The sequence below is a fragment of the Phoca vitulina genome, unplaced genomic scaffold, assembly GCF_004348235.1.
Source record: "Phoca vitulina isolate PV1807 unplaced genomic scaffold, GSC_HSeal_1.0 scaffold19, whole genome shotgun sequence".
Lineage (NCBI taxonomy): Eukaryota > Metazoa > Chordata > Mammalia > Carnivora > Phocidae > Phoca > Phoca vitulina.
In genome coordinates, this window is record NW_022589722.1 from 13,868,457 (window position 1) to 13,893,013 (window position 24,557).

Below are 24,557 nucleotides of genomic sequence, written 5' to 3' on the forward strand. Positions count from 1 at the left end.
TGTATCATATGACCTCACTGATATGAGGAATTCTTAATCTCAGGAAACAAACTGAGGGTTGCTGGAGTGGGGGGTGGGGTGGGAGGGATGGGGTGACTGGGTGATGGACACTGGGGAGGGTATGTGTTCTGGTAAGTGCTGTGAATTGTGCAAGAATGTTGAATCTCAGATCTGTACCTCTGAAACAAATAATGCAATATATGTTAAGAAAGAAAAAAAGAAGAAGAATGTAGCAGGAGGGGAAGAATGAAGGGGGGGAAATCGGAGGGGGAGAAGAACCATGAGAGACGATGGACTCTGAAAAACAAACTGAGGGTTCTAGAGGGGAGGGGGGTGGGAGGATGGGTTAGCCTGGTGATGGGTATTGAGGAGGGCACGTTCTGCATGGAGCACTGGGTGTTATGCACAAACAATGAATCATGGAACACTATATCTAAAACTAATGATGTAATGTATGGGGATTAACATAACAATAAAAAAAATTAAAAAAAATTACTGTGATAAATCACATTGAAAAAAAAAAAAAAGATGAACTACAATGACTTGTTTTATATTTGACTTCCCATTATACTCTGAGATCCTTGAGGACAGGGTCAGATAATATTCATTTTTACATCTACAGTGTCTAGCCCTGTTCCTTATCACATAGCAGCTAGATAGTACTTAATGCCAATTCAATAGTCATAGGAAAGCTTAAAATGTATGCTACTTCCATGCACCAAGCCAGATCACCAATAAGCCATATATCTGAGATATATTACTCTGTTTCCAAAGAAATAGCTTCAAAGAAATAGGATTTTACAATATCCCTTGTTTTTATTAAGAACAGATACAATGCTAACAGTTTTGTGTTGAACTTCAGCAATTCCCCAGGGTTTTACATCTTCTGTAATATTAATTCTCACATTTCTCCCTTGACTATACCCAAGTTTTTTTCCTTTTGCCCTTACTTTAGTAAGTTTAAGTTGTATTTTACTTCCTGAAAACAGGTGTTTATTTTTTATTTATTTTATTTTATTATGTCAGTCACCATACAGTACATCATTAGTTTTTGATGTAGTGTTCCAGGATTCATTGTTTGCATATAACACCCAGTGCTCCATGCAGTACGTGCCCTCTTTAATACCCATCACCAGGCTAACCCATCCCCCCACCTCCCTCCCCTCTAGAACCCTCAGTTTGTTTCTCAGAGTCCATAGTCTCTCAAAAATATGGAATGCTTCATGAACTTGCATGTCATCCTTGCACAGGGGCCATGCTAATCTTCTCGGTATCGTTCCAATTTTAGTATATGTGCTACCAAAGCGAGCACGAAAAGAGGTATTTATAACATCAAATACTTTTATGTCATCGTTAACTCTAGTGCCTAGTACAGAATTCCAAACAAAATAAGCATCATATAGTCAGAAACACATTTAATATGTTTTCATATAGATTCCATGTGTAGAAAATTATGCAGTAAGGTATCTAGATAAAAGATTCTTGGACTCAAAGTCTTACAATCTATTTCACATAAAGAAAATAACTAACCATTCTGATTTTTAAACCATTTACATATTAAGTATTTTCCTCTTAAAAGCATACCTGCGTAGGTTCTGGAGCCATACTCTTCCTTTGTTCTGTTGATTTTTCTATTGCTTCGCTAAGAGATTTTGCATATTGTACCATAGCCTTCAACTGGGAATCCGTTAAAACCCATAATAAGTCATCCAATATTAGAACTAACTTTGTTGCAATAACATTGCAGTCCTTTAACTGTCAGAAAAAATGGTTCATAAAATTAAGCCAAGACATAAAACTTACAATGCACTAATATTTTTAAAATATTTAAAATGTCTGCATGAAATTAAACACAGATCCTTCCTTCATTCACCAATTATTTATTGTGCTCTATAGAAGGAATATCTCCTTGTATTGGAGATAGAGTGCTAAAAAAGACTGACAAATTCCTGTACCTTAACAGATGCACATTATACAGGTACACGCACTTATATAATTTAATTTTGCACTTATAGCTAATAAATCATAAAATTACCTATATTAATTGTGCTAACTCTAGTACAGAAAGAAGCATTAAAATTATAAACTGAATGCTATTTTAACCACATTTCACAATATTGTATTAAACATTATACTGAAAAAAAATTTTCAATTTAATTTAGAATATTTGTGTCTAGTGATATAAAACATATTGCTGAGACTTTAATTGAGCCATGTTTTAAAAAGTCATTACTCCATTAAATTTCATTACAATCTACAGTGAACTTTCAACTTCTGATATCTTTAAGTAACTATCTTCCCTATTTATCCAAATTAGCATTCATATCTTAATAACCTTTTAAAAGCTAGTTTTGGCTACTGATAATAGAGGTTTTGCTGTTTACATACTCCTAAGTAAGATTCAATAGAAGAAATGAAATTATAAGACAGTTAATGTTCAAAAATATTTGACAATTGGGGCGCGTGGGTGGCTCAGTTGGTTAAGCGACTGCCTTCGGCTCAGGTCACGATTTTGGAGTCCCGGGATCGAGTCCCACATCGGGCTCCCTGCTCAGCAGGGAGTCTGCTTCTCCCTCTGACCCTTCCCCTCTCATGCTCTCTGTCTCCCATTCTCTATCTCTGATAAATAAATAAAATCTTTAAATATATATATATATATTTGGCAATGGAGAATCTATTAAATTAATCAAAAGTAAAAATCTAAATGTTAAATCCAGAAAATTGAAAAATATTATTACACTAGATTTCTTCAAATACTGCTTGAGGCACTATATTTCCTTTTATTTTGCTTTGTTTTAATATTCCAAGGTTTCACCTGAAAATTATTTAAAATTTCCTCTCAATTCCACTAGTTATCACATGAACCAAAAAGGTCACCCTGCTGACTTACTCTTCTTTTAAGTGTGACTCTGATTTTTGATTGGTTGGTTATTAATCGAACAGGAGCACACATAATTCCAAGATGTGAACTTTGAGTAGCATCTGCCTCTATTCGAATCATCTGCCAATTTATTTCTTTAAACGTCAAAATCTAAGGAGAACAAAGAGAATAGCTTCAGTTACTCAAGCAAAACAAAACTGAGAGACATGTAGATTTGTAAAAACAACAAAAAGCTAAACAAATAAGCTAAATAAAATTTTATGTCTTTACTAATTTTCTTATGACATTCTAGATATATTCACTATGCTTTTATTTTTTAAATTGTATAGTTACAACAAATTCAGTAACATATCTTCAATTATATTATTTATAAAGCTGTTTATACTTCAATTTTGATATAAAGTACAAAGAGCCTTTGAATCATGTGAACAAAAAAAATGTAAATAACATTTTAGTTTTGTATATTTAAAATTCAATTCTGAGTAGCTGAGAAGTTAAAATGGGGTTCATTAAAAAAAGGGGCTTGTTAACTATAAATTGAAAGATTACAGTAAAAACACTAAAATATGCACATTTTTAATTAAATAACTAAGAGAAATACAGAGAAAAGTATAGTTAAAAGGTAAGAGTAAATGTAGTATGTAAATCTAGGTAACTATAAGAAGTAAGTATTTTAAAATGTCCTCTTTTATTTATCAGTGACTAAAACATTTTTTAAACAAAGAATGAAAAAAAATGTTTACCTCTCCTCTCTGTGGATGTTGAATACGAGTAAATCTTAAATCTCCATGTTCCCAGTTTGCATTTACGCTATAGATCCTTAGCTGGGAAAGTTCAAAGGATGCATTGAAAGCTTTTGCTCCAATGCGGATAATAATGGAATTTACAGAAACAGTAATTCCCTCAACTACTTTTTCAGCAAAGCCATATTCACTGGAAAAACAAAGCAAAACAAAATATAATGCACTAAAGCCAAAACAAATCATTAAAAGGTTATCTGTTAATATTCTCACACAAGTGCACAAACTGACCATTATATTATTCATTTTTATGTAAAAAATTTTTTGGTTAAAACAATAATCTAGGCTGATTACATGTAAATTATAAAAATGTTCTTCTCAAAATGATAAAAGATTTTTAAAGTTTAAGGTTACTCTTTATTTTGTAAGTTTTTAATTTTATTTCCAGTATAGTTAATATACAGTAATATATTACTTTCAGGTATGCAATAGTAACCTAACAATTCTATACACTATTTAGTGCTCATCGGAAGTGTACTCTTTAATCTCCATCATCTATTTCACCCACCCCTCCCCTCTGGTACCCATTAGTTTGTTCTCTATACTTAAGAGTCTGTTTCTTGGTTTGTTTCTCTTTTTTTCCCTTTGCTCGTTTGTTTTGTTTCTTAAATTCCAAAATCATACGGTATTTGTCTTTCTCTGATTGACCTATCTTGCTTAGCATTATACGCTCTAGACCCATCATGTTGTTCCAAATGGCAAGATTTCATTCTTTTTTAATGGCTGAGTAATACTGCATTGTAGATATATACCACTTTTTCTTTATGCATTCATCAATCGATGGATACTTGGGCTGCTCCCATATCTTGGCTATTATAAATAATGCCGTAATAAGCATAGGGGTGCATGTATCCTTTCTAATTGGTGTTGTTGCATTCTTTGGTGCAATTCAGTAGTATTCAGTGTTGTTGTACTCAGTAGTACAATTACTGGATTGTAGGGGTAGTTCTATTTCTAATTTTTTGAGGAACCTCCATACTGTTTTCCACAGTGGCAACACCAGTTTGCATTCCCACCAACAGTGCACAAGTGTTCCTTTACCCCACATCCTCACTAACACTTGTTCCTTGTGGTTTTGATTGAAGCCATTTTGATAGGTGTGAGTGAAGGTTACTCTTTATTTTTTTTGAGAGAGAGAGAAAAAGAGAGAGGGCCCATGTGCATGAGCAGGGGGAGGGGCATAGGGAGAGAGAATCTTAAGCAAGTGTCACACCCAGCAAGGAGACCGATGCGAGGCTCCATCTCATGACCTTGAGATCATGACCTGAGAGGAGATCAAGAGTGGACACTTAATCAATTGAGCGACCCAGTCCCCCCTGAAAGGTTACTCTTCAAATTAGGTTATTATATATAATCACTACCCAAAACTGCCTATTCTCAAGTTGCCAGATGTTCAAACAACTGGAATCTACAAAGTAAATAAGAAAGCTAAATTCCTGACACAAAGAAGGCTACAGACTATAACTACAATATAATCTCAAATTTAGGAATAAAGTCAGAAAAAGTTCATATTTTCTAATCCAATTCAGCAAATATTTATTGAGCATCTACCATGTGCACAATGCTGGGACATAAGGAAAACTGGAATATAGTTGTGGTATTCTAGGGCTCGCAAGTTACTTGGAGAGGAAAAACACATACGTAGGAACTGAAACATGAGGCAGCCTGTAATTAAGTGCTTTAAAAAAGGAATCATCATTATACTTGGTAGAGGAAGAAATTGTTCATAACTAAGGAAATCTATCTAGGAAAGAAAAATATATTTCCTACAGTGAGTGATAGGAATAAGGGAAATCTTATATTAGGGAAAAGTACAAGGAAAGGCACAGAAAAGTAGGAAAGTAGAGGTCATATTTTGAGAATAATGAGTAGTACAGTATGACTGGAATATAGACTACCAATATATTTTGGCAGGAAGGGTAATAAAAGTTTGTCCACATAACACATTACTTCAATTATTATCACTATGACCATTATTCCTAAATCTCTACCCAGATTTCTCCGAAGAACTTCAGAGTGTTAAAATTCAAATGTCCACCAGCTATTTCCACGAGGCTGCCTCCCATACATTTCAAAGCCAACATGTATAAAAGTGAACCCATCATTTTTATTGATCATGTACATCCCTCTCCTATACCTGCTGCTAAGCGTCTTGATTTACTATCTTACTGAATAAATTACCTAAGCTTCCTAATCCTCAGATGACCTATCTTTTAAATCAGGTAATACTTTGCAAGTTACATGTGGGTTGCACGCAATAATGCATATGAACCAAACAGCCTATCTCTTGATTCATGATACTTTATGAAATGTAACTATTATTTACAATATTATTGAAAACAGAAGAGGAAGAACTCATCAGCATCCTAGGGAGAAGCTGCTTTAATCCCAAGGACAAATACTTGGTCACTTGGCTAGAAATATTCCTGGAGTTGGAAAGAATATATTATTCTATAATTATTATCTGGCAATGCCCTTTGGAATATCCAACCCCATCTGTTCTAACTTGTGCATTAAAAAAAAAAAGTGTTACAATTGAATTGGAGTATTTACCACCAGACGGGTGAAGCCTGAATCAATGACTAAAGTCTACAAGTTTCTGGCAATGTCATCCATTATAAATTAAAAAGGTGAAATTCCAGTATTCAAACAAGTCTCTTCTAAGTTTGATTAATCTTCACAAAGATGTAGATCTCCTCTATATGAAGTGATAAAATTTCTGAACTTACAAATTTACTAGATCATTAATCTATGGGAACATAATCAACTCACAGGTCTGGCACAGAAGGTAAGGCCAGCCTGTTAAATATTCATTTCCCTGTATTTTAATCTCATAGAGACAGAATCATATTGATCAGTGTTTCTCCAAGTTGTATAAGTATAAAGAATTGTTAAAAATACATAATCACATTCTTGATAACCATTCTAGACCTCAAGAATCATAATTTCAAAAAAAGGGACCTAGAAGAATATAGATTTAATAAGCATCCTAAGTGAATGCTATAATCAGGCAAGTCTGGAAAATGTGGAAATAGATTAACCATACTGCCATACATAAAAATATAAGGATTATCATCATATGATTACAAAGCCAAAATTATAAAGCTTATTGATACTATAAAAACATGAGTTAGGAAGAACATTATCAACAACAGCAATTTTCCTGATCTTCTTTTCCACTTTCAATAATCTTATAAACACCTCTACTTTTTCTCCAATTTTTTGGACTCTATCCAACATGACCAACTGCTCCAATCTACTCTATCACACATGAAATCATAATTTAAACTTTAAAATCTCAAATTGCTGGATGATGTATAAACTACAAAGAAGTTAATGTGAAAGCTCTTTTCCCAGTCACTATTACCTGTAGGCCAAATATAAACTGTACACCTGATAAACCTGGCCTTTAGTCAACTCTTAGCAGTGGACTGATGGATCACCATCAGATTCCTATGTGGAGTGTTACTGATCAGGCTATAGGTATTCTCACAGAAAGCACTAATGTAAAGGTAGTTAACCTTGGTGAAAGAGGAAGGTGGAAATGCACGAGTGTGTGTGTCTGTGTATCTGATGTGTACGTTCATTCTCTTTTTTTTTATTTTTTTAAAGATTTTATTTTTAAGTAATCTGTATACCCAACATGGGGCTCAAACTTACAATTCCAAGATCAATAGCCACATGCTCTACCAACTGAGCCAGCCAGGCACCCCATGTACGTTCATTCCAAAGAAGAGTTTTATCATTGGTTTGACATAGCACCCGAATTCTATAAAATGTTCAGGGCTGCTGCGTTCTACAACTTGAGGAGGCACTAATCACATTAAAATCTATGTGAACATTTTACATGAATAGGTGCACAAAAATTAGTGCAGAAATCCTGCCTTAAGAAAATGATATATAGTATGAAAGCCAAATTTAATGACCGCAATAATAAACAGGCAATTTTTTAAAGATCTATTTTTTAAGGGGCGCCTGGGTGGCTCAGTTGGTTAAGTGTCTGACTTCGCCTAAGGTCATGATCTTGGGAGTCCTGGGATCCAGCACTACATCAGGCTTCCCACTCAGCAGGGAGTCTGCTTGTCCCTCTGCCCCTCCCCCTGCTTGTGCCCTCGTGCTCACTCTCTCAAATATATAAATAAAATCTTAAAAAAAAAATCTATTTTTTTAACATCTAACTTTTTAAGACTGCAAAATGGCCCCCAAGCTTCTACTTTATTAGCACCTAATTTTATCTATGAAAATCCAATTTATATAAAGTGTGAACATTCTATATTTCATGAATTTTAGAGTAACCCAAAAGGCCTATAATTTTTTAGGACATCAACTTAACCCGTAAGAGTCATAAAAGTTCCACTGATGCATAGAATAAATGAGAGGCAAAGAAACTATTCAGAGACTAAGATATTATCTGATTTATAGGATGTTTTTGGTTGATCATTACTATTTAATATCAAGGAAAGCAAGATGAATAAAAGAGGCTAAAAATCAATTCTACAACTTTGGCAACGTAATACCAAAACTGCAAGATATGATGGGAAAAGGTGACTGAAATAGAAACTGTCTGAGGTTAGGAAATTTTATTTTATGTTCCATTACTACAGATAACAGAGCTGACTACAGAAAAGAACTCCCTTTGCAAGTCATGCAGATTAATGGAAATAGCTTACCTTTGTCCTGAAGCAGTTGCAATTGGTGATGGGCCATTAGGATTTCGTGGTTCTTCACATGTACTCATTTCCATTATTACTTTATCCAGGGACTAATAAAAATACATTAAAAATTTAAAAATTAGGTATTTTATGAAAATATCATGTAACACTATTTTCTCTTTCATTTCTTTAGGAACAACGTAAACAGTAAGTAAGCGGAGTCACTTTAAATGTCTCTCTAAAAGTCTAAAAAGACAAATACCAAAACAGAAAATGTGCTCAGTCCTTTCTCAAGGCATCTGATAAAAAAGCTGTGGGCATCTAGGAGTATGAGACAAAAATACTACAAGTAGCCATATGCCGCTGAAATCATCAGATTTTACAGAAGTGCAATCTCTAATTCCAGAATGTATGATATTATTAATTGCTAAATGAGATTATATATTAATGAATGGGATTTAAGTAGCTGTAAAAGCTTATCCCAATCTAAGACTTGAGATTTAAGACACGCAACACTGAAAAATATGAAATATGCAAGAAATGTGAAAAAATAAACATTGCCATAATGAAAAACTGTCTTTCAAGCTAACAGTTTTGCTTGAAGATCAAATGTCCTTAGTAGTCATCACTAACACAACTCAGTCATTCTTCATTCTCTATTTTAATATAGCATTTATTATCTGAAATTGTCTTGTTTACTTGTTTGTTGGTGGTCTCCTCTATAAAAATATTAAGTTCCCTCAGGGCACAGGGAGGGTGCTCAATAAATATATGTGGAATGAATGAATCAATAAATGACCAAATGACCAATCTTTCTTCAATTTTCCATAAAAAAGGAAAGTAGGAGGCTCAGTTGGTTAAGCATCTGCCTTCGCCCCTCAGGTCATGATCCCAGGGTCCTGAGATCAAGCCCCTCTGGGCTCCCTGCTCAGCGGGGAGTCGGTTTATCCCTCTCCCTCTGCCCCTCCCCACCCCACTCTTGTGTATGTGTGTGTGCTCTCTTTCAAATAAATAAATAATAAAATCTAAAAAAAAAAAAAAAGGAAAGTATATTCAGGTACATATTATTTAATTTAGTAGATCACTAAATCAGAAACACAGTTTGAATTAAATGTTACTAAAACTGTCATAGTATGTCAATAAAGAGCTAAATGATACAATAAAAATATAACAACTTAGAACATAATACATCTGAAAAATTTTAAAGGACCCTCCCATTTTAAAACTCAAACTTCTCATTTAAGGGCTGAAAAAACTAAGTACCATCCAAATAAAATGAAAGCCAATCTGTAGAAAAGCCAGAAGACCGTGCTTCTATGAAACAAAAGATTAATATTAGCAGAATAGTTAGATCATATGCATATATAAATGTTTATTTCTGAGGCAAGTCAGAACTCACCAAACAGATGGGATGTGTTTTCAATTTTGTCCATGGAATCTACCAAAAAAAACAAACAAAATTTTTTTCTTTAAAATCAATCATTAAAAAATAATTTGAAACAGCAATCAACACAGATGTGCTCTAAATATAGTGATAAACATACCAAATTCTATCAGATGACTTTTTCTCAAATTGCAAAGTAATAAACTGAGCAACTCACTTAGACTCTTGAAATTAGATGTACCTATTTTATATAAGAAAAGACTACTAATCATATTTTCTTAGTTATCTTTTAAAATAAGAATTTTAGGTCCTCATAAGTTTCTTTTTTCCCAGACCTTAAAACACATTTTAACTTCATCATTGATTAATTTAATTTTAAGTAGGCTCCATGCCCAACGTGGGGCTTGAAGTCACGACCCTAAAATTAAGAGTCGCATGCTCTTCTGGTTGAGCCAGCCAGGCACCTCTTTAACTTTGTAATTTAAACTAAGATTTCCCAGCAGAGCATAACCAGTCTTTTATTCATTGAACAGTTTTTTAAATTCTAAAATTCTGACCATGGGATGCCTGGCTGGCTCAGTCTTGGAAGAACATGTGACTCTTGCTCTCAGGGTCATGACTTTAAGCCCCATGTTGGGTGTGGAGATTACTTAAAAATAAAATCTTTAGAAAAAAAATTTTTTAATAAAATAAAATTCTGACCAATCTTTTTGTAGATATTCAAGAAAAACACTAAGGTGAGGCCACTCAGGTAAATGTAGGCAATATCAAATAATAATGTTCAAACATACACTAAAAAGTCACATCTTTATAGATATTTGGGTTAAAGGTCACCATTGAACAATATAGGAACTTTTCTACAATCTTTTCTTTGGAGTCCAATTTTAATTTTATGAAACAGATTACTCATGCAGTATTTCTACTGAGCAGACTCTCAAAAAGACTGGTCTTTAAGAGCAAGAAGTGATATGACATACGATTAGAGTCAAAGGTATGCAGGAATAAATTTTAATAAGGAGGAATAATAATAATAATAAAAGAAAACTTAAAAATCCTTGAGGAAGAAACAAATGAGGAAAAGAAATAAAATTCCAAATAAAAGTACAATGTACAGAATAAGGTAAGGACTGATGGTTTCATGTCTTTATTTGAAATCATGTTTACTTACTACAAATTTAAATTGTCCCTATTAACAATAAATCTTATGAAAAAATATCTTTGAATATATGCCAAATTTAACCAATTATTTTATTAATAACTACTAATACTTCATTTAAATGTTAAAATTAAACTTTAAACAAAAATTAAACTATAAATTAATAATATATTAGCATATGACTTCAATTAAATTTATCTGGCACACATTTACGCAATTACTTAGACATAGGTATTTGTCTTTTTAAATTGTTAATGAAAATGTTTTTTTATAGAACTATCTAAACTAAAATAAAATATTTATTTTAAGAGATAGGAATGAAATAAAAAATGAAAACAGAAAATGATTTGCACAGATATCAAAGTCTCACCCTAATAGATGCTTTATTACAAAAAACTTTGTTGATAGCAAGCCATGTTGGCAAATCCAACATATTCTGGAGCACCTCTTCATCCAACTCCAAATTCTTCAGTTCACCTTCTCCTTTGAGGGTACTTAGATTTATCTTGTCAGGAGATAAATTTTTAGTAAATCTGAAAGAGAATATATATTGACATTCATTTTAGTGTCAGTTACTGTACCCTAGTCATTCTTGCAAATATACAAAGCATTAAAAATAATAGCAGCACAAAGAAACACAAAACTTCAGTGACAGGCTCTACTTTAATCCATGTTTTTCAATGAGGTTTTGTTATTGTTTTGATCTCTCTCTTATCCATAGCTCTCTTATACAAAGCCTACAGTGTTTTTAGCATATATTTGAATATCATATTTCTACATACATAAAATTCTGGTTCTTACTGTCTTTCAAATTAATGAATATTTAAGTAACATCCACTTTTCGCCAGGTACTATGCAAGGCAGTGGGGATAGCTCAAGGCCATCCCATAACCACGTGTTGTTCACTTTGCTACAGACCACAGCACAGAAAGGAATATTCCTATTTTACTAACCAACCTACAAGGAAGGTTAAGGGAATAAGGGGACCCTTTAGAAGTAGCAAGAGCAGCTGCTACCCATTCATCATCCCAAGAACAATATCAAAGGATATTAGTACTCCTTTTTAGAATCATCCAGAGATTCCCAGCTTCAGAAACTGACCCAGATCATTCAGGAATAAATTAGAGTACACAAATCTTTTTCTAAAAGGTCTCTGAGGAAAGGGATTATGCAACTCTACTTGGCAGCCTATTTTGGTGTTTTCTACATGAGACTTAAAAATACCAATTACTTATAATCCTAAATTGGCTGTACAAATACCATTTATCCTTTCTGTAGGAGTTAAGATAAATGAAGTAGTAAAGTGCTTAGTAAAAGTGCCAAAAGTCACAAGGGAGACTAGATCCTAAATTCTAATTAAAGAACACAGATTCTCTATGATGAATTAAAAATGAAAATTCTTAAACTTAAGAAAAAAGACTGGAAATAACAATAATAGTTAAAACAATACTGGACATTTTCCAAGGGTTTACTGTGTACCAGGTTCCCTGCATGTAAGCATTACTACTTCATCTAATTCCTACGATAAACCATTAAGGTCAATACTATTTTTATTCCCACTGATTTGATAAGTAAACATAATGAGAAACTAACTTACTTGCCCAATATCACAACTAATAAAGATAACAGTAATAACAACAAATTATACATATACATTAAAGTACTTCCATATACATCATTTTATTTGATCCTTACAACAACCCTAGTTTGTCTCTTTTGCAGCCATTACTGAAGCAACAGCGGCTAAAATGAAGTTCAATCCCTTCGTGACTTCTAACCAGAGCAAGAACCATAAAAGACATTTCAAGGCACCTTCCCACGTTCACAGAAAAATTATGTCTTCTTCCCCTCTTTCCAAAGAGCTGAGACAGAAGTACAACGTTCGATCCATGCTAATCGAAAAGGAGAATGAAGAACAGGTTGTGCAAGGACACTACAAAGGTCAGCAGATTGGCAAAGTAGTCCGGGTTTACAGGAAGAAATACATCATCTACACTGAACGAGTATAGTGAGAGAAGGTGAATAGCACAACTGTCCATGTGGCCATTCACCCTAGCGAGGTGGTTATCACTGGACCAAAAGTGGACGAAGACTACAAAAAGATCCTTGAACATAAAGCCAAAACTTGCCAGGTAGGAAAGGAAAGGGCAAATATAAGAAAGAAACAATTGAGAAGATGCACGAATAAAGTAATGTTATATATGACTTGAAATAAAAACTGTTCAAATGAAAACTATAAATAAATAAAATAACCCTAAAAAAAATGAAAAACTGCTAACTTTGCCCAGGAAGTACTTTTTTCAAAAATGAAACTACCGACAAAATTAACTACCAGCTAACAGGAGTTATCAGCCAGTCTTTTACCTTTTTTGAAACTAATTATTAAAGTAACAAAATATACTGGTTATTCACATGCCCTACACATCAACAAGAATATCAATAAATACACACATGCTTCCTTTCATGCTTCCCACTGACTCTGCACCAGAATTTCTTGAGCCATATTTTATTGGGATTCATATCGTCTCACAGAATGTCAACTGAGAAATACAGAATTCACATTTAACCCATATTTGACCAGTGATGCTGGGTTGTATTATACTGACCACCAATCATGTTTGGTTTAATACTATGATGTTTCCTGACAGGCTTTCACCCCTAATCATATAGGAATGACCTGCCACTACCTCAACGCAGATTATTAGAGCTAGAAGGGAGCATTCACTAAGTACTTACTGAGAATTCACTATTCAGACACATACACTGACAAGCAATACACTCTAGGAGTTCCTGCCTTTGTGCAGTTCTCAGTTCAGTTGGTAGACAGAACACCAAAAACCATGACTAAGAGAGAATATAGTACAGGGTTTTAATCTAGAGCTTCACTGAAAACAGGGACTTTTGAGATGATATTTGAGAATGAGTAGTAGAACTTAACTGGGCAAGGAAAAGAAAGGAGACAGAAGAAAGAGTATTCCAAGCAGAGGGAATAAAACACAAAGAAAGGTTCTCAGGCTGGAGGGAGCATGGTATAAAATAGAACTGCAAGAGGACCAAGAGAGTAGAAGATAAATCAGAAAGGACAAAGGGACTGATTCTACAACGCCTTGACCATTTCATTCAATCATTCATTTAGTAAATCCTAATTGATACCTATAAATTAACAAACAATGGAGATATGACAATGAACAAAACAGATAAAAAATCTGCCTTCATGGGACTTAAAGGGACAGAGTTCTGTGGGGAACGAAAAAATAAGTTAAATACATAGTAAGTCAGATTCTGACTATGGAGGGGAAAAAAAACAAAATAGTAAGATAGCAGGAATAAGCAGAGAACCTTTTAATTTTTAAAAGGATGGACAGGAAAACGCTCAGTGAAAAGATGACATTCGGGCAAAGATCTGAAGGAAGTGAAGGAGGTAGCTATACAAATATCTAGAGGAAGAATGCTCTAGGCCAAGGAAAAGCAAGGGTAAAAACCTGAGGTGGGAAAATGCTTGGCATGTCTGAGGAATAGCAAGAAGGTCAATGTGGCTGGAGAAAAGGAGCAGAAAGGCAAGAGTAAAAGTAAATGAGTTAAGTTAGAGAAATAAGAGGGGCCAGATCACACGGAACCTTTAAAACCACTCTGAGGACTCTGGCTTCTACTCTGAGTAAAAATGAGAGTGACTGGAGATGGTTTGACTAGAATAGGAAACTTTTTTTTTTTTTAAGATTTATTCTTTTTTTATTTGAGGGGGAGAGAGAGAGTGAGTGTGTACATGAGCACAGGGAGAGAGACTCTCTCTGCAGACTCCACGCTGTGTGTGGAGCCCAACACAGGGTTTGATCTCAAGATCCTGATATCATGACCTGAGCTGAAATCAAGAGTCAGATGCTCAACCAACTCAGCCACCCAGGTGCCCCTGGAAACTTTAATTTTCAAAGGTTCACTCCATTGAGAATATATGAAAGGGAGGACGTGGACAGAAGCAGGCAGCCCAGATAGGAAGTTACTGCAATAATCCAGGTAAGAGAAGAGCTGCCCTGGATCAAGATGGAAGAGTAAAAAGTGATAGAAAGGGAAAAGTCGAGAGAGATTCTGAAAGTAAAGCCAACAGGATTTGATTGTACAGAATGACGTCAAGGATGACTTCCAAGGTGTTTAGTCTGAGTATACGGAAGGATAGAGTTACCATTTATCAGGGTTAAGAAACAGAGGGAGAAATAAGTTTGGGATTAAGGATCAGAATTTAGGCTTTGAATAGTTTAATTAAGAGATGCCCATTAGATATCCAATAAGAGATGCCAATTACGTAAATATTCAAATCTCATTCAGTAGCTGCAGATACAAATTTGGTGATCACCAATGTTAGAGATGGTATCTATAGTTGCAAGATGGAGACAGAAAATTAAATGGCTCAAGGACTGTGGTCAGAGACCACTAAGAAGCCAAGAAATGTGAAAGAAACCAATAAAGGAGATTACAAAAGAGGAACCAGTAAGGCAGGAGAGAAACCAGGTTGCTTTAGAGTTTTGTTTTCTTTATTAAGGCAAGAGAACTCAGCAAGCTTATATGTTGGTGACAATGATGCAGAAAAAAAGAAAACTACTGATGGTACAGTAAGGACAGACAACTGCTAGAGCAAAATCCATGATTAGAAGACAGCAGATATAGTATACATGAGGAGGGGGTGGCCTTGAATAGCTCTGACATTGGAAAGCATGTTAATACTCTACATATGTAAAAATAAAATGAGAAAGAACGAGAAGAGGGGAAGCACCTAAAGCTGAAATCAACCTGAAACAAATAACCTAATTATATTTCAAAAATACTATAAGCATATTTAAAGGGAAGAGGAAGAGAGGAAGGACAGACAGAGGGACAGATGGGCAAAGACTAATCTGAGTAACCAACATTTGACTATATATCCTTAGTGCTGGGCAAGAAGGGATGTAAGGGTGTGTGTGTGTGCATATGGGAGGGGTTAGTGAAGAAATCAAGCAACATCTTGACCGGGTATATACAAGAATGTTCATCTCAATGACATTTACAAAGGGAAAAAAGTGAAAGCACTTAAATGTCCAAAGGGAAATAATCTCTTTAATTATATCATGCTACATACATATCAAGTAATATGTCTTGCCAACCATATAAAGAAAATGCTTATATTATAGTGAAAATTTGAGGTTTAAACTTACATACTGTGATTTCAATTATGTAAAAAATACATTATAAAATGTCAAATATCAAGAGTACCTATGATTGGTAAGATTTTAGACTTCTTCGTCTTTATACTTTCCTATATGTTTAAGTGTTCTAATAAGGAGCGTATGTCACTTTTATAAAGACAAAAGTTCATCAAAAACCCAAAAAGACAGGCCTGGCAAGAGTAAAAGTGAAAGATGGAAAGATTAAAATTCATGTCATTAACAAGAAATTCTACCTTCAATTTAGTTCTTATTAAAGGGAGAACATCTACAAAGAGCATGGGCCTTAAAGTCAGACAAGTAAGTCTAAATTCCTGTTAGCCACTTACTGTGGTACCTCTGTGCCTCAGTTTGCTCATCTATAAAATGGGGAAAATAATACCAACCTCAAACAGTTTTAGTAAGGATTAAAGATAATACATAAAGCATCTGGTACAAAACAGATATCCAAATAAGAGTTCTCTTTTTCCTTCCCTTTTTTTATTTAGATTAAATTATGGACACATTGATTATAGTTTAAACTAAAGCAAAATCAAAAGTTCATGCTTACCCAAATAGGACTTCAAATGGTCAAGTTATAGAGCTAATCTGGAAAACATATTAATACTGCTCATCTATTGAACTATTTAAATAGAAAGCAGAAGATATAATGGTAACTTACATTCACAGCTATTAAACAGCGTATTCCCTACATTGGATAAACAGTGCATATATCAAATTATTTATCTTCCATTATTCATGTTAGGCTTTAATTTTCATGTATTTTCATTCTGCACAAATGTGCCCCATTTATTAATATAATTACGTTTCTTGCAAAAACAGAAACTGGAGGATGATTCTTCAGCCACACTTTTCATAACTTAACTGATAAAGGAAAAGCAGACTGTAAGTGTATACGAGGCAAACAAAGGGAGGGAAACTCACAAAAGAGCATTAAGGCTTGGAAGAGGTATTTTTCTACCTATACTTTTTCCAAGTGTTGCTACAGCTCTTCGAACTAAATTGCCATATGAAATCCCCAGATAATTGTATTACTCTACTGAATATTATAATTGAGAAGGGCCTGATCCTAAAGAGAATAAACTGTTATCTGAAATAAACCACTTCCACTCACTAAAGAACCATTTAAAGCTCTGAAGAGTTATATAAACATTTTAAAACCAAACTTTTAAAAATAGGGCAGAAATTTAAGTCAATGAATTAAACTTCTGAATAATTATTTTTTTACTTAAGATAAAAGGGAGGGGTGGGAGAAACGAAGCATAACATAGATACAAAACCAAAGTAGCTGTTAACAAAGACTCAAAACGAGGATAAAGGAGAAAGCTGATTGACCTGAATATATCAAAGTCACAACAGCACAGAAGAAAGTCATACGATATGTAAAAAAAGGGCACAACTTTTACTGATTTTTTTTTTAATTCAGAAACACACTCTTTCATTACTATGTACATTATGGCATGCAAAGAGGTTTATTTTAAAATAAACGTATCCTTCACTCTAAGATTAGTATTCTATGAAATAAATTTTAGTGTGAATGTGTATATTTTATTGGTTAACTTTTACCATCTTTTTAACAATGTAACAACTTGAAAACATACTTCAAACATGAAAACAGGCTTCCATTTTATCCAAAATCTTCTTTAATTACACATAATACATGAAAATACATTTACTAGTTTTTTCAGTATTAACAACAGAAATAGCTAACTAGAGGAATAAAATTTCCAGGCAAATGGAAAGAATGCACTTGACTTAGGTTATGCATTTTAGAACCAATACATAATTATTAGAGTCTAAATTACATGCAAAGCACTGTGCTAAGTAGACTTAAGTCCATAATCAAAGATTTATAATTTGCTAAAGGTTAACAGGCCATAAATGCAGAAAAAGTTAAGAATTCCAGCTCTGCAAGAATAAAAATGCCACTTACTACTCAACTTCTCTATACCTCAGTTTCCTTATCTGTGAAATGGCGATAACAAAATAATACCTGCTTTCACGGGGCTGTTTTGATGATTAACTGGGTTAGAATATGTAAAATGCTAGGAACTGTCCCTAATACACAGGAAAACTCAGTGTTAGCTATTTATTACTAATACAAAGACACAGGTTAAATGGGAATATGAACACAGAGACCTGATATAACCAGTGGTAAAATTTTTCCAAAAAAAAATTGGGGGTCTTGATAAAACACTAAGTATGCAGATCATAAATCAAAAAGCATAAATTTTATATCTAATGTTACTATAAATTTTAGTCATGATTTACTTGAACTTTCATCAGATCCATTCTATAGCTACATCATTAAAACAAAGATAATACAGTTGTTTTATTTGCTAAAGCAACCTGAAACAGATTTCTCAAATGTACCATCTCCGGGTTAAATACACTTATTTGGAGGTAGAATCATAAAATCTTAGAGCTCAAAAGAATCTTAACACAGTTATAAACCCTTTTCTGACCTAGTTATCTACCTTCTTCTACACTTACTTCTTTGCATTCAAATATTAAAACCCCAGGACATTCTTTTCAAACCTCATCAGTAAATATGCATCTCTTGAGTTATTCACCTTGTCCTGAAATTGTTTATGGTTCCTGTTATTGTACATGTTATTAAAGGTTCACATCAGTGCCTACTATTCTTCTAAACTTAGTAACTGGCTCTGCTACTTCATAATTATTTTCTTAAATAACAGGTGTAACTAGAAATAATCATTTTTATTCTGTGATATTTCATGCTATAGCCTGAACAACTAGGTTTTACAGGGAATTTAACAATGCATGTTAAACTGTTTGATTATGAAACTTACAGTAGGCACTTGCAATCTGAAGTTCCTAGATGGACTTCAAGGGGTCCAAGATATTTTAGATATTTTATATTTTCAAATGGGGCTTTTAGAAACAAAAAAAGGCTAATTAAGAACCACTGACTTAAAGAAAAAGGATTAATTTTAACCGTCCAGAAAATAAAATTACTTCAGTATTATAAGTTGGTTTTCAATACCATTATCATTTAATATAATTAACTTGTTATTAATAAACAAACCCCTCTTAGGGTGGCTGCCCAGCTACCAGTGATTCCATCTTCCCAGAGAAAGGCTATAAATACAGGAGAAAAGTGTACACCTAAGACATACTTCCTTGGGTACAGGTGATTGATCTAGAAGTTGAAAAGGCATCTAGGCTGTTTAATCAGATTCTTTCCTTCAGAAATCTGAAACTACAACACTTAGTATCAAGATGACAAATAATAAAGGAATATGAGTGCCAGAGAAACACAGATCCAATACGTTAGAACTTAAAGATACCATAAGGATTCTTCTCCCATCACTGCTCCATTCTCCTAAATTGGGCCCAATTCAAACCTATGAAATGAACTAGTAATTGACATCACTAGCTAGTATCTCAAGACCGTGCATCCCTATGAGGATTAAATTCTCACTGTATATGAAGAGCTATTATAAGAATATATGTAAGAATTATCTTTGTTTAAGCAAATTTAATAACTTTTCCTTGATTTTATTCAAAACAGTATTTCTAGAAGAGAACAAAGTACCTTAAGACCACATTAAAGTCATACAAGAGAGGATGTTTCTGGAGAGACTTCCCAAAATCTGAAAGACTACCAAGTCCTTTGGCTGGGAACATTAAGTTACTAATCTGCAACTAATCACATCCTTTCATAGTCCATGGGTTTCATCATGCAGATGTAAACATCACTCCACTCAAAACTAAGAAACAGGGGCGCCTGGGTGGCTCAATTTGTTAAGTGAGCGACTCTTGATTTCGGCTCAGGTCCTGGGATTGAGCCCCACGTCGGGCTCCGCACTCAGCATGGAGTCTGCTTGAGATTATCTCTCCGTCCCCATCTGCCCTCCCGCTCGTTCTCTCTCTCAAGTAAATAAATAAATCTTAAAAAAAAAATAAATGGATGAGGCTTTTCTAAAGAAACCCGTATTTCCTCATTTTCTCCATTATCTAACCCCATTTTTTCACCCCCGTTGTACCTCTTTTAATCTGGCACTCTCCTCTTGGGGCTACTTGCTTTCTTGCCCTACTCTATGCCTTATTATCTTCAGGGACAAAAAGTGAACTAGCTAATTTGAAAAATGTTGATATAAGTTAGGTCAAGAAATACACTTTATGTTACAGCGTAGTACATACAGACACACACACACAATTAAGATGAAAATTTCACAGAACAATAGTTTAATACAGTCTGATATTTTCTATTCTATTTCATTATTTTAAAATAGTGATCCCAGGGAGCCTGGGTGGCTCAGTCAGTTAAATAGGTGACTCTTGATTTCAACTCAGGTCATGATCTCAGGGTTGTGAGACTGAGCCCCGCGTCAGGCTCTCTCTCCCTCTACCCCTCCCCCAACAATGCACACACATGCGCTCTCTCTCGCTCTCTCTCAATAAATCTTCAAAAAATAAAATACAATTACAAGGTGCCACACAGATTTCACAAGGTAAGCTATAACTCACAGCTTAACAAAAAATATATAAGAAGTTCATCATGACCAAGTATGAAGATCGGTTTCACATTCAAAAATCAACCAGTGTAATACACCATATTAAAAAGTAAAATCGCATGATGATCTCAATAGAGACATAAAAAAGCACATAAAAAAGTTAACACCATACATGGAAAAATAATTCTCAACAAACTAGGAACAGAAGAGAAGCTCCTCCAAACTACAAAGGACATCTATGAAAATCCTACAGCTAAAATCATACTTAAAGATGGAAGACTAAAACGTTTTATCCCTAAGACAGAGACAAGACAAGGATATCTGCTCTTACCACTTCTATTCAGCATTGTATTGGAGGTTCTAGCCAACACAATAAGGCAAGAAAAAAAAAAGACATTCTGTTCAGAAAAGAAGTAAAACTGCCTTTTTTCCCAAACGACATGATCATCTGTGCAGAAAACCATACAGAATCCTCTAAAAAGCTATCAGAACTAATAAATGAGTGTAGCAAGGTTATAGGATATAAGAGCAATATAAAAAATAAAATCAATTGAAGAGACACAGGAACCAAATGAAAGCACTCCTAATGGCTAAAGCTGGAACAATTTGGGCAACAAAATAAATTATTAGATTATAACTCAAAATATAAAATAAATATACCTGAGTATATATAGATATAAAAACATGATTGAATAAATAACTGGGAGAGAAGAGATAAATCTCCCATACAGAAAAGTTCCAAATAACTTAAGTTTTCTCTATTCCAACCTCAGGGAAGTGGAACATAACCCTTCATTTCTTTTTTGTGTGTGGCTGCTTTTCTTTCCAAAGTATACAGTATGACAGTGGGCAAAAGAGTAACTTTACAGTTGAGAATCTGACAAAGGCCAACATCAACAATAAGACACGTTGATAGCATGTACTTCTGATATGACATAATAAAAATGGCATTTGACTCTGTGGTCTTCTTGCCAAAAACCCATAACCCATTCTAATCATGAGAAAAACATTATACAAATACTGATTGAGAGACACTGAACAAAATAACCAGTACTACTGAACTCTCAAGATCATCAAAGAGAAGGAAAGTCTGAGAAACTGTCATAGTCGGGAGTCTAAAACAAAATGATGACTAAATATGTGATATTCACAATGAGATCCTGGAAATAAAAAAGGACATTAGGTAAAAAGCTTAGGAAATGTGAGCAAAGTACAGGCTATAGTTAACAATAATTTATAAATATAGGTTCATTAATTGCGACAAATGTACCATACTATTTAACATATTAATAAAAGAGATGGACTCCAATACTACTGAATCCTGTCCTTTTTCAATGTTTTAAAATAGTCCATGAATAGCTAATCCTTAAAATCTGTTTTTCTCAACCATAGAAAATCTGTCATGCATACCTTATTTCAAAGGGGTACATGAAAAGCTCTAGTGATTCATGAAAACTGCTTGAGAGCATAAACCCAAAGCATAACACAGGAGTAAATTCTTATTAAGACTATGAGAAGCCTAGAGTGCCTGGGTGGCTCAGTTGGTTAAGCGACTGCCTTCGGCTCAGGTCATGATCCTGGAGTCCCTGGATCGAGTCCCGCATTGGGCTCCCTGCTCAGCAGGGAGTCTGCTTCTCCCCCTGACCCTCCCCCCTCTCATGTGCTCTCTCTCTCATTCTCTCTCTCTCTCAAATAAATAAATAAAATCTTTAAAAAAAAAAAAAAAAAAAGACTATGAGAAGCCTAATAAAAATCTTTGCTACAGGTCTCCAACCAATATTATTTCTTGATTCATAAAATTTTTCAGAATTTCTTATATCCACATTTTTGTTATTAGTAACTTAGCAGAGAGTATTGTGCAGGGGAATACATGGCTACCTTGAAAACTGCTACCCAGAGTAAGTATTTACAAACCTGCCAACCTGGCATTGATTGTTACAGAGTGAATACAAACAAGAAATCCAAAGGCTATCTTCTTTTTCCACAAAAAAAAGTAATTTTAAGACTTTCAGCAGAGAAGTTGACCAGTATATCCTAGTAAAATGAGATGTATGAATAGCGTTTTACTGCATTACATGGTAATCCCTCTACAAAAATAAAAAGATCTACAATAAAAGAAATCACACACACACACACACACACATAATAGGGGAGATGGGATGTGAGGTATATGAACACTCTTTATACTATCCTTACTGCCTTTCTATCAACCTAAAAGTATTCCCCCAAAAAATATCTTATTTATAAAAATCATTTGAGCTGCATATGGAAGGTTTATCCATTTTGTTGTATGTAAATTTCATTTTTTTAAAAAAGTTATTGCAATAAAAATATCAATTGTTTCCATATCCTAGCAACAATAGGAAACTGAAAATTTTAAAGTACCATTTACACTAGCATAAGTATGAAATTTTTAGGGATAAATCTGACAAAAGGTATACAAGACCTACCGAAAACCAAAAAATGTTGCTGAAATTTTAAAAGACATAAATAAATTGAGGAACACATATGTAGATCAGAAGACTCAATATTTTTTAAGATGTCATTTCTCCTCAAATAGATTTATAGATCCCAAGCAAATACCCAGCAGGCTTTTTGGCAGAAACAGGTTGATTCTGGAATTTATAGGAATATACAAGACGTGGATATCAAACTAATTTTGAAAAAGATGAACAGAGTTGGAGGCCTTGTACCACCAATTTCAAGACTTCTTAAAAAGCTACTGTGGGGGGGGCGCCTGGGTGGCTCAGTCGGTTAAGCACCTGCCTTCAGCTCAGGTCATGATCCCAGGGTCCTGGGATCAAACCAGGCATCAGGCTCCCTTCTCAGCAGAGTCTGCTCCTCCCTTCCCCTCTGCTCCTCCCCCTCCCCCTGCTCCTTCTCTCTCTCTCTCTCTCTCTCAAATAACTAAATAAAATCTTTAAAAAATATATTTAAAAAAAAGTTACAGTGGGGCACATGGCTGGCTCAGTTGGTAGAGCATGAAACTTGATCTCAGGGTCATGACTTCAAGCCCTGTGTTACGCACAGTGCTTACTTTAAAAAACAAACAAACAAACAAAAAAAAACAAAAAAAAAAACTACAGTATTCAAGACGGTTTGAGATTGGTGTAAAGATAGACCCATGAACAATGGAACAAAACAGAGAGTCCCGAAATAGAACCAAATTTATAGTAAGGGGATGTTCAACAAAGTCACAAAAGCAAATCAATAAGAAAAAGATAGGGGTTCCTGAGTGGCTCAGTCTTGATCTCAGCTGAGGTCTTGATCTCAGGGTTGTGAGCTCAAGCCCGCGTGTAGCTTAAAAAAAAAAAAAAAAAGATACTATTTTCAATAAATTGTGTTGGGTGTTGGAACAACTGTATAGCCACAGCCAAAGGAAGAAAAAAAAAAGAACCTTGATACTTATCTCATCATAAACAAATATTTAAATAGATCAAAGACCAAAATCTAAAAACCGAATATATAAAATCTCTGTAAGAAAATAGAGGAGAAAATCTTGGTGATCTTGAGCCTGTCAAAGATTTCAGAGCACTAAATGAGAAAAATATGCAGTCTTTCTTTTTTTTTTTTTTTTAAGATTTTATTTATTTAGTGGCGCCTGGGTGGCTCAGTTGTTAGGCGTCTGCCTTCGGCTCAGGTCATGATCCCGGGGTCCTGGGATCGAGCCCCACGTTGGGCTCTCTGCTCAGTGGGAAGCCTGCTTCTCCCTCTCCCACTCCCCCTGCTTGTGTTCCCTCTCTCGCTGTGTCTCTCTTTAAAAAAAAAAAAAAAGAACTCTTACAACTCAAAAACAAGACAACAGATTAATAAAATAAGCAAAAGATTTAAACAGACCCTCAAACCAAAGAAGACATACAGATGGCAGATAAGCACATGAAAAGATGTACAATATAGCCAGTCAATAGGGAACTGCAAATTAAAACCACACCACTACTTGCCCACCAAATGAGAAAATTCAAAGACTGACCATACTGAGCATTCTTTTTTTTTTTTTTTTAAGATTCTATT

General features: G+C 34.3%; 1 protein-coding gene, 1 non-coding gene and 1 pseudogene across 4 annotated transcripts in view; 1 reads left to right on the forward strand and 2 right to left on the reverse strand.

Moving 5' to 3' along the window:
• The window catches only part of UHRF1BP1L (UHRF1 binding protein 1 like), a 115,226-nt gene that overhangs the window by 71,792 nt on the left and 18,877 nt on the right, over window positions 1–24,557 (reverse strand). For all 3 annotated transcript variants that reach the window (XM_032416165.1, XM_032416166.1, XM_032416167.1), the window contains 6 exons: window positions 11,244–11,406; window positions 9,733–9,771; window positions 8,352–8,443; window positions 3,625–3,814; window positions 2,891–3,031; window positions 1,585–1,755 (listed from right to left, as the gene is read on the reverse strand). In XM_032416165.1, coding sequence (XP_032272056.1) covers window positions 1,585–1,755; window positions 2,891–3,031; window positions 3,625–3,814; window positions 8,352–8,443; window positions 9,733–9,771; window positions 11,244–11,406 — 796 coding nt within the window. The remainder of the gene's footprint in view (window positions 1–1,584; window positions 1,756–2,890; window positions 3,032–3,624; window positions 3,815–8,351; window positions 8,444–9,732; window positions 9,772–11,243; window positions 11,407–24,557) is intronic.
• LOC116640148 lies at window positions 1,206–1,312 on the reverse strand. Its single transcript, XR_004300975.1, has one exon. It is a non-coding gene; the product is annotated as a U6 spliceosomal RNA (small nuclear RNA).
• Window positions 11,428–13,061, forward strand: LOC116639674 (annotated as a pseudogene).